Source organism: Lactuca virosa, chromosome 9 (genome assembly GCF_052849685.1).
Source record: "Lactuca virosa cultivar CGN04683 chromosome 9, Lactuca_virosa_CGN04683_v6, whole genome shotgun sequence".
Lineage (NCBI taxonomy): Eukaryota > Viridiplantae > Streptophyta > Magnoliopsida > Asterales > Asteraceae > Lactuca > Lactuca virosa.
Window position 1 is genome coordinate 15,829,641 of NC_136434.1, and position 14,087 is coordinate 15,843,727.

The following is a 14,087-nucleotide window of genomic DNA, read 5'->3' on the forward strand; positions in this document are numbered from 1 at the left end:
GAGACTAAATGATATATTATAAAGGACTGATGCTAAGTCCTTAAAAAATAGTATCAAGGACTGATATGACATTAAGTGAGGGATTTAAGGAAAACAAATTAGAGACCGAAAGAAATATTATCTAAGACTGATTTTCGGTCTTTGATACTTTGATGAATTATGAACTAATTTTAAGTCCCAGATACACAAAAAATCGACTATCTAAGACTAGGTTTCGGGGACTAGCTGGGGACTAGCTAAATCACTCCCTGATTCTCATCAAATACTGATTATTGACCATCGGAGACTGATTATGTCAGTCTCTGATACCCCTTTTTCTTGTAGTGCCCCATGGTCTTTTCCTGGAATGGCATGGGCTCCCCCCGATGGTCTGATATCCAACTGCCACGGGCTCCCCCCGGGGTCTTCCATGTAAACAACACAGATTCACAAGCATACTACATATCACAAAAACATAACTATCCTACTACATTATATATATATATATATATATATATATATATATATATATATATGAGGATGTCGTGGACTCCTTCCAGGGTATTACACCTATGTCCCATGGGCTCCCCATCAAGGCTGGTAAGGGAACGCTAGACAGGGCTGGAAGGAGCACGCCAGGCTAGGCTGGCGCGCTAGATTAGTCTAGGCCATGCTAATGGACCATATATCATCAAGTCCCCCAGTCTGGTGTTATTGGTACACGGCCAATGACATCGGACTGGACTAAGTCGTATAAACCAACAGGAAAGTCCCCAGCGAGGCTGGCAAGGGAGTCCCCGGCAAGGTTGGCAGGAGTGCGCCAGGCCAGGCTGGCGCGCTAGAGCAGTCTGGGCCATGCTAATGGACCATATATCATCAAGTCCCCCCAGTCTGATGTTATTGGTACGCGGCCAATGACATCGGACTGGAACTAGTCATATAAACTGTGCGTCGTCAAGTCTCCCTAGTCTGATGCGATTGGGTTGCTGACGATCGGATCGGACTAGATAAAGCACCAAAGCATTTAAATAATATAGAGAATGACCGAACCTCGCCCACGAGACCCGTGGGGTTATGCGATGAGCCAAACATTGCTTATGCAGCTTGAGCTGACTTGATACTCCTTTATTGAGAGGAGTGCGAGCTGATCGGTGCGATGCAACGTAACTGTTGCTGCGATCATGCAGACCGAGGCTGCTAAAGAGTGTTACACGACACTGATGGTGGCTAAGAACCGTAACCTCGCCCTACAGTCTCTAAGACCGTTGTCGAGCTCCGAAGTCTGTAAATAGATCCAACACACTTGGTCCATGATTCCCGCGTTCCAGTCACAACTGAAAGTTCTTAATAGAAATAGACGCTCTGAGCGCCGCACGCGTGCCCCGGTGAGAGGGACGAGACCCGTAGCCAGCACCGGGTGGGGATTTATATTTCTATGCCCGCTGGATGGGAACTTTGAGTGACTGGTTAGCGGTTCACACTTCACAAGTCCCATGTAAATGCTTTACAGACCGAGCTTCGCTCCATGAGTTTGTTGTTGGCGCACTCTAGTGTCGTGGCGCTGGAGCGATTATCTGAAAAGGTAACTCAATCAAATAGTTAGTATTTTTTCTTGAAATAATAAATTGATTCACATTTCCTGTCGTGATCGTTTCTCGGAATACTTCATAGAGTAGCAGTAGTGCACTACTCTTCTCCCTACCCTTTTTTTTTTTTTTTTTTTTTTAAACATTGACATAGTCGGACCACATCTTATAGAATTAGATTTAGCTTGACTAGATTGGAGCGCACGGGCTTTGATTTTTTTTTTTTTTGTTTTTTTTTTTTTGTTTTTTTTTTTTTTTGAAAGTTCCGAGTGGATTGGACCGTGCTGCATCTTTTAAAATTAAATTTTGCTGGAGCTGTTTAATTTAACCACTTGGCTAATTTATTCTTGTAAAAAACTGGGCCATCGTTGAACTAACCCAATAAAATAAAACATCAATGAATTACTACAGCCCATTTGTAGGGATGAGGGCCAAGGAATTTATGGCCCAATTGATAACTTCTTCTTTTGTTAAATGGATTGTGGTATCAAGAGTAACATATGGGCCCACTTGTGCTTTGTATCAGTTTTGAGGGAAGAAGTACCCTCCAGCGCCTCTCGTTTTCCTTTCTGTCACATGAGGGTACCAAAGGGAGACACCGGCGACTGGCAGGTCCGAGATTTTTTTTTTTCTTTGCTTGGTTCCTCGCCGGAGTTCACTGTTTATAAAAGAGATCGGAGCGGTTGGTTCAACGATTGGAGGCGCTCGGCAGCGAAGGGCAGTCCGACAGCGAAGGCTTTGTTAATTCATCGTCGGACTTGTTTCTTGTAGAAGGAGCTCGGAGCAGCAAGCTTTGCCGGTGACGAAGGTTAGCTGCGTCAGATGGCATCGATTAGTGACTGGAGGTGATTTGGCGGTGCCCTAGCTCCAGCGAGCGGCGGTTGGTTGAACACAGGGGCGCGGTGGTTAAAGATCTACGAAGGCTTTGGTGGTTTTTCGTCTGAGAACCGTCGACGGGAAAAGAATGTCGGAGCAACAACATGGTTTCCGGCGGAACTGATCTGTTGGGTCGTTCGTTGAAGGCGACCGATGGTTGCTTTTGGGTGTATTTCGTTGGCTCAGAAGTGACCGGAGGTGCTGATGGCGACGTTTCAGTTGCTGTTGCTAGGTGTTTTGGTCGGACTCAACAGTCAACCAATGTTGCTTTGGCTTCGTTTACCGGCGGCAACCACTGTTGTAGGAGGTAATCTACCAGCGATGGTGGCGTTTTGTACCGGAGCTGATCTGCATAGCCGGAAGAGATCGGTGGTGCTCAGATGTGGGTGCTGATTTTGACTTTGTGTATGTCGAGAATTGGACCAGGCGGGTCCCACCTGCAAATGCTTTTGTCCTTTGGTTTGTGTGGTGTGCACTGTATACACCCTTACCCCCTCCTTTTTTTTCTTTATGTCGGCTTAGGAGAGACAAAGAGCATCAAGACGATTTTGTAATAATTATTCTATACAACTTTTGTATATGCTAACTGTAAAACGATTTTTCTCTTTTTCTCTTTTGTAAAGATTTCTTTTTATATGTACATGAGCTCGCTTTTTGTATGAATCTCATATCAGTTCTTCTTGTAGAACTCCTTTCTACCTTCTTCTTGTAGAACTCCTTTCTACCTTCTTTCTTTACCAAGCTGTAAACTGGAAAGTTGGATAAACTTTTGAAATAAAGTATCTAAATGTGATTTTGAAATAATTTTTCCTGTGGTTTTGACAAATATCTAAGCATAACAGAATATTGGGGTTATCAATGAACTTTTTGATGATATAAACTGATATAAAAAGATGATAAATAACCCATATGACAAATATCTAAGCATAACAGAATATTGTGTAGATCCATAGATCTTAACTAAAAACGAAAATAGATCTACAAATCTGAAAGATTATGAAGCTCATTTGGACAGATCTTATCAAGAAACAAGAAGATCTGAACAAATGATGGGGTAGAACTCATAGAGAACTTTTTTTCTTTCCAACTTACTGAAAAAACCCCCAAACTATAAACAAAAACGAATCTAACAAGGTTTTTTCTCACTAAACCTTCTTTACTCTTCAGCTTGCTCAACAAATCTGAAAATCTTTTGTTTTTCATCTCTAAGCTTCTAGAAGAAGCACCAAATAAACAACTTGAATGAAGTTGTACATAAGAAATCAGGAACCAAAAACCGATTTTCTTGAAAATGAGCAAGCAAAAGAAGTAAAAACTTGCAAAATATTGTTTGTTCTTCAACTTGGTGAATAAAATTCGAAAATATGAACAGAGATTGGGAAAAACTCATAGAAATCTCTTTCCACCCCAACTTTCTGAATAATCCAACAAATATGGATCTGATAAAATCTTTTAACTTGAGAATTGCTCAAATAAACTAAAACAAGACATATTTAGATATCTGAGCAAAAACTCAACAGATCTAAAGATTTGAGCAAAAAAAAAAACTAAACAGATCTGAAAGATCTTGGCGAAACCAAATCGATCTGAACAGATCTTGGTAGAAACCAAATGGATCTGAACCAAATGGTGGGTAGAAATGAACAGATCTGAACAAATCTTAGAGGAAAGCACTTCAGATCTGAACAAATCTGGTCAAAATCGAGCTTGAGGCCAACTGAGGCTTTTGCTACTTGCTCGAATCCGGGATGGCGCCAAATGATGCGACATCGACCTCGGGCAAATCTTCTGGTCTTCTGCTGCGGCAGAGATCTGGACATCACAGTGCAAAGTCGTTAGAGCCACCCCATGGACTGTGCCCCGGGAGCGGACTCCGATGGTCAAGTTAGATCATCTGGAAGACCTGAGATGGCCCTCCATAACTGGAGAGAACCATCTTGGTGCTGGTGGTGGTGTATGGTGGCTGACGGCGGCGGGTGGCGGCTGAGCCACCTGGCCGGAGTCTAGGGTGGCGGCTGAGCCAAAGGGAAGGATCTAGGGAAGTGTCTTAGTGGTGGCTGAACCACTTGGGAAAGAGTCCTCCTTTATGGAGGAGACACTATTCTATTTATAGTGGACAATTAGGTCAAGGGGAATTAGGTCAGGCCTTGGGCCAGCCCAATTCAGGCCCAACTAGCAAGGAGTTGGGCAAGGCCGCCCAGAGGCGCCGGGTGCACCCCAGGAAGGGCTGGCGGGCGCGCACCAAGAAGGGATGACAGGGGAGCGCCAGGCGAGGGAGCGTCTGGCCGAGCCGGCAGGAGAGTCCCCAGCAGGGCTGGCAAAGGAGTCCCCAGCAAGGCTGGCAAGGGAACACCAGGCAGGGCTGGAAGGAGCACGCCAGGCCAGGGTGGCGCGCTAGAGTAGTCTAGGGCATGCTAATGGACCATATATCATCAAAATCACTCTCAAAAACTCTCTCTCTCTCACTCAAGAATATGCAAGGTTCGAACCAGGGTTTCTTTGGGCTGTAAAAACGATGGAAGAGGCTGCAAATAAGCCATAATTTCATTAAATAGGGTACAAATATCTGAAAATTAGGGTTTCCCTTTACACCGCCGACTCGTCGAGTCAGGGCCTTCCGACTCATCGAGTAAGATCTAAATCCCGCGTCCTCATAAATGATCTCTACTCGATGAGTTGGAGCTCCCCAACTCGTCTAGTCCCAGCACAAAACCCTAAAACTTAGAAAATTAAATAATACCTAGAATAGGTGTTACAGGAAGTATATTGTAGACGAGGCTGCAGTTATTTCTTTGGATAGTATTCAGGTGGATAGGAGATTGAATTATGTGGAGAAGCCCGTTGCAGTCTTGGATAGAAAATCTAAAGCTCTTCGTAACACGGTGGTGAAGCTAGTGAAGGTGCAATCGCAGCACCGGAAGGGCTCCGAATGGACTTGAGAGCCGGGGGACGAGATGCGAGAGCATTAACCAGATCTATTCGCAACAGTAGAATTCGAGGATGAAGTCTAGTTCAAGTGGGGGAGAGTTGTAACACTCCAGTCCAGGTATTCCATTGTTACCCTTAGGTATTTCATTTTTGGAAAAAAGGACCCTTCTGTACATTGGGCGTACATTTAGGTACGCTTAGCGTACGTGTGTGTTACGCATCGGGTGGCTGAGACTCGTACGCCGGGCGTACGAGCAGGTACGCGGGGCGTACGTGGCATGTGGCTAAAACCCTAATTCCTTGACTTGCACCCTATTTAAACAACCTTATATCATTTGGACTAAACCCTAATCAACCTCCATAGCCTCATTTCGTCCATTAACCCCAAATTTTCATGAGAGTGTGATCCTTGAGCTTAAAGAGTGTTTTGGTGGCCATTTTAGAGAGTATTCAAGAAGGAGAAGGTGGTGATCAAGTCTTGGGTGTCATTGAGCTTCTAGATCCTGCATCTAGTTCTTCTCGAGGATCTTCTGGAGGTAAAAAGTCATAACCTTGTCATCTCTTTTGTTAGTTTGAGTTAGGGTTTTGTTATGAAGTCCATTTTTGGTACTTGGACCCTCTCTTGTGAGTTGAGCAACTCCAGAGACTAGGATTGTTAGATCTAAGCTCTTTGAGCATGCTTGATGCATAAAGGTGCCATCTTGAAGGTTGTATTGAGACCATGCATGAGTTTAAGGTCTTAAATGTGGTCTTAATGGTAAGAATGAAGTATTTTGGTCCCATATGGAATGCAAGGGTATAAAGTTGCCAACTTTATGCCTTAGGACATCTTAATGGACTCAGATTTGGAGTTTGATGTTGAAATCCCAAGTATTAAGCACTTAATGGCCGTTTGGTGCATAGCCTGTTTGTACGCCGGGCGTAAGAGCGTGTACGCTGCGCATACAGCCTAGGGACTCAGTACGCTAAGCGTACTGTTGTGGTATGCTGGGCGTACGCACCCCAGATGGGTTTGGGCTTCGTGTGGGCTTGTAAGCTTTTTGGGCCTTATTCAGTTTTTGGCCTGGTCCCATTTAGATTTATTGGTATGTTTTCTGTTTTGGGCCATAGTTGTTTTGGTTGGGCCTTATTGGGCTATGTAGCCCATTAATAGCTTTTATCTTGGATCCTAGGCCCATTAGTAAAGGAAAGACTTTTGGGCCACCATGGAAGGACTTAGGCTTGGGTTTTTGGACTCTTTGACTAGGTTAGGTTATAATCCTAATTAGGGTTATTTGTACCATTGTTCAGTGTGTGGTTTTGGACTGGTAGACGAGCAGCTATTGTGTTCAGCAGAGTGAGGTGAGTCTTCTCACTACACTCATGGGTCGAAGGCACCATGGCCGACCCGTTATTCGATATGAGATGTTTAGTAATTGAGTATGCCATGATTTTGCTAATTGATATATGTGTAGACTTATGTGAAGACCATGGGGGGAGCCCATGGCAATTGGCAAGACCATGGGGGTAACCCATGACATTCCAAATGAAGACCATGGAGGGAGTTCATGGCAAACTTTTATATATATATATATATATATATATATATATATATATATATATATATATATATATATATATATATGTGTGTGTGTGTGTGTGTGTGTGTGTGTGTGTGTGCATGACATTATGTGGTTATGTGTTTCATGTGTTTTTGGGGAACTCACTAAGCGTGTGCTTACAGTTTTGTTGGGTGTTTCAGGTACTTCTGGTTCTAAGGGCAATGGTCCGGCTTGATGGCGCGGCGCGCACTCTCCAACAACTCCGCACTTATTATTTGTATACTCTGATCTTTTAAACAATGTGTTTATGTAATGGGATTTTTGGAAAACAAATATGGTTGATATTTCTAATTGTTTAATGAAAAATTTTATGTGAAATTTAGGTTGTTACAGGTTGTCGATTAAGTAAATATGAGGATGTGCTAGTGGATAGGGTGGGGAGTGGGCTGCTACAGGTTCTATATATGGAACATTAAAGGAGGTATCATAGTTACATATTTCTATTGAAGATTCTAATTAAAGTTATTTATTGAATATTGAGTATTGGCTAAAACTTATGCAAATTAGTTATATAACAAAGAGCACAAAGCTGCCAACTTTAACTATACCCAACTATATGTAAGGATTAATGTTATAATAAAGTAGTTTTCGTTTGAAAATACATAAAATAACTTTATTCATTCATAGCATGTTGAATCATAGTGATGTTGTTGAACATTAAAAGAGGCATGTTGTTTATTTTAAGCATTTGGCATATCATATGATTGTTTGAACATTGAATAACTTGTTTCATAGACGCGCGATGACCTATTAGCACATTTATCTTTGTTTGTGATCTTTTCATTTATTTCCACATTTTTAAGATGATTAGAACATGCATTGGTTTGATTTGTAATTTCCATTTTTTAGTTAAGATTGTTTCTATAACTCTCACTTTCTCACTCACTCAATACTTCTAGTGTAAAATGATCATTTTGTCCCTTGTTTTTAATTTTATATGTAGAATTTATGGTGGATGCTAATGACGATTCTTCAAGAGAAGTATCATCAGTAACTAAAGATGAAAATGGAAGGGGCACAACAGAAGGGAAATAAGACGATTATTCAAGAGCAATATTATTAACGACAATGTTGCTCAAATTATGGTAATGTATTTTATCAACATTAGTAAGTTTGTATGTTAATAATAACTTGTGTTATTACTTGTTTTATTTTGTAGTATTTCCTACTAGCTGTGTCAAGTAACTCTACAAACACACAAGTGAAAGAAGATGATTATTCAAATATTGAGAATATTGTTGTTTTATGTTTTGAGTAATTACCCAGCACAATGTTTAGACTAATTAAGCCTTTTGGAATATATTTGTGTTTTAAATATTGAGACTATCCTTGTATGACAAGTTAAGTTTTAATTTAAGTAATGTTTTTGTATTTTCCATATATTATCTTAATTGTTTTATTATTTAATATTCCATTTAAATTTATTAAACAATTTTAAATATAATTGTTTTGTGTTAAAAAGTGACTTCAAAAACATAAATATTACTTTTATGTTTGTAGTTAAATAGTAGCATAAAAATAGTGTCACTAAAACCTAGAAGTGTTTTAGTGACATAATAAAAAAGTGTCACTAAAACCCATTTAAGTTGTAGCGGCACAACCAAAAAGTGTCACTAAAGGTCTTTAGTGGCAGCTCTGTTAGTGGTACATTTTTCTTGTGTCGTTGATTGTCCGAACGGTCTTTAGTGACACTATTTCGGTTTTTAGTGGCACTTTTTCTGTGTCACTAATTGTCATTTTATTTGTAGCGAGTCTCTATGGTATGGAAAAGACGTGTTTACCCTCATATGTTTAGACTTAATAGAAAAAAATTGACGGAGTTAATCATAAGGACGATCCATTAAAAGTTTTCAAACCGGAGGGATGATCCTTGAAGACAAAAAAAAAAAAAAAAAAAAAGCTAAACTCGATTTTCTTGAAAACAATATAAATCATTTTTAAAGATTTGTCTTTTAGTTATTTGAATTATCATTTAGTTGGATTCATTTATGTTAAATAAATATTTTATGGGGTAAATTTTTATATTGATTTAGTTGACTTGGTAAAACGATGAACCTAATGTTTTTAAATTAACTGATAATTTGATGTTTAAATATGTGTTTTGCTTTTAAATTGCTTAATGAAATTAGATTAATTATTTGATGTTTATTATTTGGCCAATAATAAGTGTTAGATATTTATTCAACTTTCAGTAATCATTTGCATCCAATGACTTCAAGAGGAGCTATGGTTGGGAAATCATTTTATCATGAATGTGTGATTTCATTATTTTACTTAAAATCAAGATAGATGTGTAACATTCGAGATTTGGTACGCATCCTTTTTAACCCTTAATGAAAAATTTTCTATCATTTTGGTCCCTAGCTAGTACGCGGGGCGTACTAGCTCATTTCAGGATCGCGGGTTCACCCACGTATGTTAGGTGTACGTGGGAATACGTATGGCGTACGTAATGCAGGGACAAACCATAATTTTTAGGGTTTGTGTCATATTTAAGCAATTTATAACAGCCTTGGACCTCCTAATGAACAGCCTCCATCGCTCTATACCCTAAAATCGAAAACCTAGTTGCCATTTGTGAGATTTGAGCTTAGAAGTGAGTTTTGGTGGTGTTTTTGGTGAAGTAGAAGAAGAAGAACACTTGGAGTTTGCTTGGGAGTGGCTTGAGCTTGTAGATCCAGAGTCATCTTCATCTTAGCAAGTCATTTGAGGTAAAAGCTTTCATCTTGATGGTTCTTTATGCTAGATCCAACTTATGGTGTTATTTGTGCATTTTTATATTCCAATTGTCTAAGAGCGGCCGTACATTTTTGTATTGTAGTAAAACCATGTTTACCTCTAGCATCTCATTGTAATTGGAAAAACTCATAATTACATTCCAAATCTCTAGCTATACGTTAGAATAAATTTCTACTAATACGAAAACGTTCTTCAAATTTCGATAGATCATATAAACTATCAGGGACAAAATAATCACGTACCAAAAGTTCATTTTCCGCCTTTCGATCCCGGTTGATCCATTTTATATGCTTCTTCTCGCTGTGTGAACTTTCGCTTCTCTCACGAACCATGTCTTGTGCCGCAGACAATAGTGTATTCAATACAAACCCATCATCAGAATCGTCATCCATTTTTTGTTGAATGTGTGTGTTTGATTTAAAAGAGTTTGTGTGTTTTGTTTTGAAAACTATTTGTAAAATTGATAATTAAAAATAAAAAAACATAATTTTTTTTATTAAATGCTTTCAACGGTCAAAAAATTGACCAACCAATCAATTTCTTCGTCTTCTTCCGTCCTCGTCTTCACGCTACAACCAACCCACCAAATATGGGGGCGGTGTTCATGTGTGGAAAGGCCCTCGACGTAAGCAATTCACGTGTGGAGACCTCTCCACTCCGGGTAGCCTAAGAAGAAAGAATTACTTACAAGTTACTCAAGAGTCAAAGAACTATCGAACAAAGCAAAAAAGATGCGAGATGGCTGAGGCGTTGAGGACAGTGGCGGAGTGCGAAGAAGAAGAGTGGAGCCGTTCGTGGGCAGATGCTCGGTAGCGTGGTGCTTTCCCCAAGAAGCTTCAAATACCAAAAATATGCATTTCTTGTTTTCTTTAGGGTTTTATGTCCCTATCTTGAATAGTTATGATCTTTGTTATTATTATAATTTAATGAGATCACAAATTCAAAATCGGTAACTAGCTTCTATTATCTGTTAGAGATTTGTTTATTTTTTTTACCATCTTAATATTAATTAGTTTCCTTTTCCCTTATTTTTTTATTGTGTCAAAATGATAAATATCAAATCTATAAAAAAAATATTAGTTTTGTTTGTTGACTTTCAAGATATGGTATTCGGGTGTCCCTTTTATAATCACAAGGGTGTCCAATTGAAAAATAGAATACAATTTGTAAAAGGAAAATCTGAACAAGGGGGTGTCGATGGATACCCTTGAGTATAGTGTAGGCTCGCCTCTGGATTGTTTCTTTATCCTAATGGCAAACCTCAAATCATTCAACGTTGAGTGGATATTGGGAGATTGCAATACTTGTTCAGGTCGTTCTCTGTTTTTCACAGATGCTGCTGTGGTGACAACTTTTTGGCAAATTTCTGATGCTCTAATCTCTAAAGACGCTTCTCAGATTTCTATTTGGTTCCCACATGAAGACTTTGGTTTAAAGAAGCTTTTGACCTTGGGTGCTTTTTCCTTTTTGCTTCTGTTGTTGCTCTGCTACTTTGGAGTTTGAAGAAAATTAATCTGGGTTTTCCATAGATTAAAGTAAACCCAAAACATATGCAAATCGTAAAGGGAGAGGTGATCGATTTGAGAGTCTTTCTTTTTATTGTTGTTTTATCGATTAAGAGGATGAGGGAAAATAATTTTTTTACAGGGATTGGAATGGTAATGAAGTAGAAATCTATGTGTATCAATGTATGATAGACTGGTAGTGTTTGAGTTAGGGGGAGTGGAATGGTGGTGATGGAGAAGAGATGTATGTGTGTGAGTGTGTGAGAGAGGGGGGGAGCAACGCAAGTTTTGAAACTAAAAGAGTGGAGTTTTTCTCTCTCCGATAACCGTAAGTAATACAAGGGTATAAATGTCAATAGATATAAATGTTAGGGGAATTATAAAAAGTTAACGTCGATCCCCAACTTGTATATCAAACCTTTATATCTAAAAAACGAATAGATAACCGATAACAATATTTTGTTAACAACATTAAAAACTTTGTAGTTGATTTTTTTTTTTTAAATGCATACTGAGTTTTTACTATTTCATTGTTCTTTTGGACATTCTATCGAACAGTTAGTGGGCTGGTTCCTAGTGACATTTACAAACAAGTGAAGACAACTCTAGTTCAGTCATCCCTGATGTCACGTTTGCACATTAAATCAAATCTTTGTAGCGTATAAGCGATTAACACACACTTTGCTTGTTGAAAGTTAAAACCACAACATGATCCAACAAAGAAGCTTCTAACTTTGTTATATCTTTGAACATTGTTAAAGACGACATTTTTTTAACTTGTTAGCCGATCGCATCTCTTGAGATCTCGTTATTTGCTCCAAAATGGCAGTTTCTTATTCTATAATACCCAACTCGCTATCCTATTTCTGATACAAGCAGATTGAGGTTGACCATGGCTCTACTTGTTTCTAGCTGGTCTAATGGAGTTCAATCCGTCCCTCAAGATTACATCATGCCACCCGAAAAAAGACCAGGCGATTTCGTTACAGTTTGCAAGGATATTCCGGTGATCAATCTTCAAAACGATCGATCTGAGATCGTTCAACAAATTTTGAAAGCTTGTCAAGAATTCGGCTTATTTCAGGTCTTTTTCTAACCATGTGTTCGATTAAACCCAAATAAATGATATCTTTTTACTGTAAAATTTGGGTGGAATACAGGTGATCAATCATGGAGTTTCGGAGGAACTGATGGCGGACATTAGGGTTCTGTACGACGAGTTCTTTAACATGCCGATTGAGGACAAGTTAAGCGTTTACTCGGAGAATTTTGGTAAAGGGTGTACGCTTTATACGAGCGGTTTGAATTACGCAAAAGAAGATGTTCATTTCTGGAAAGACACTTTGAAACACGGGTGTCATCCTTTGGAAGAACACAGTCCATCATGGCTCGATAAACCAGCCAGATACAGGTAACCTAGGGGCTATAGCTGAATTAAAATCATTAGATGTCATACACTAAAATCGTTGATATGATTCGATTGTGTATGTTTTAGGGAGGAAGTGGGGAGATACGTTGTTGAAGTGCGTAAAATGGGGTTCAAGATCTTGGACATGATCGGTGAAGGATTGGGACTTACTGAAGGGTACTTCGCCGGAGTTAGCCAAGAACAGTCAATGGCGATTAACCATTACCCGCCATGCCCGGACCCGAGTTTAGCAATGGGCATAGGTGGTCACACGGACCCTAACCTCATAACCTTCCTACAACAAGACCAATACGGGCTACAAATACAAAAAGATGGGAAATGGATGGGAATTGACCCAATTCCAAATGCTTTTGTGGTCAACCTTGGGTACCTACTAAAGGTACTCGATAAAGCTCATGGTTCGATAATACCAGTTATCAAACATTGAACTTAACAATTTGACAAATGTTAGTCTCGATAAAGCACGTGGTTCGATAACACCTGTTAACGATGAACTTAACAATTTGACAAATGTTAGTCAAAACTCATAACATAATTTTTATTGGAGTTTGTTTTTTAATGTAGATTATAAGTAATGAGAAGCTCAAAAGTGTGGAACATCGTGGGGTTACGAATTCAGTTGCTTCGCGAACATCTATCGTCACGTTTTTTGGTCCAAATCCTGGTCTTCCGGTCGTTATTGAACCTGCAAAAAAGCTAGTGACATCGAGTAGCCCACAAATATTCAAGTCAATTCAATATAATGACTTCATAGTAAATTACTTGGCCTTGTTACGCAAACGGGGTCCTCACGATGGAACACCGTTGGATCCTTATCGGCTCTAAACCATAAATCTTGCTCACAAGCCATGTATAATAACTAATAACATGTTAAGGTAATGCCTTCGTAAATAAACTAGAGCTGAGAGCCTCATCTCTGACAGATAATATGTTTTTTATGTACTATTATCAAACTTATGTGAAATATGTGTATATTTACCGTCTCCTATATTGATCATGTCTATATTTTAATATCTTTTTGATAATATAAAATTTTATGTGAATACTTTTGTGTAATTAACTAAATATATTAAATTATGTAGGGATACATGGTTATATATGTAATTTGATTTTACTACTCCACGGAATGAGAAAGAACACCAATGTAGAATAGATAACTATATAGTTAAAAAAAATGATTTTTTATTAAAGAAAATATCGAAATCTTCATGTAAAGATATATGTGAAGTCATTTGTTTATTTTGCAAAAGAAACGTTATGTTAAAAATCGAATTATAAAAATCGATTCAACCTAATTATAACTTGGTTGATTCTGAACAAATTTAAATTTAGTTTAGACAATTAAGATCCATATTTTGAAAATAATAATAAAAAAAAAATAGTTGATTAGATTGGATCGAACACATCCACCGAAAGAACACTCTTAATTGGATCCGTCGGATCT

At 38.8% G+C, this 14,087-nt stretch overlaps 1 protein-coding gene across 1 annotated transcript; it reads left to right on the forward strand.

Moving 5' to 3' along the window:
* The first annotated feature begins 11,883 nt into the window (after positions 1-11,883).
* LOC145138703 (hyoscyamine 6-dioxygenase-like) lies at positions 11,884-13,656 on the forward strand. Its single transcript, XM_079072738.1, has 4 exons — positions 11,884-12,298; positions 12,375-12,625; positions 12,710-13,022; positions 13,208-13,656. The coding sequence occupies exons 1-4, from the start codon at positions 12,107-12,109 to the stop codon at positions 13,466-13,468; spliced, it is 1,017 nt and encodes a 338-aa protein (XP_078928864.1). The 5' UTR covers positions 11,884-12,106; the 3' UTR covers positions 13,469-13,656.
* Positions 13,657-14,087: the final 431 nt, after the last annotated feature.

Excerpts from the sequence above, each read along its gene's own strand:
- LOC145138703 (XM_079072738.1), top strand. The coding sequence starts at position 12,107 with ATGGCTCTACTTGTTTCTAGCTGGTCTAATGGAGTTCAATCCGTCCCT. Across the intron at positions 12,626-12,709 it reads GATAAACCAGCCAGATACAG|GGAGGAAGTGGGGAGATACG; the intron begins GTAACCTAGGGG and ends TGTATGTTTTAG. Across the intron at positions 13,023-13,207 it reads ACCTTGGGTACCTACTAAAG|ATTATAAGTAATGAGAAGCT; the intron begins GTACTCGATAAA and ends TTTTTAATGTAG.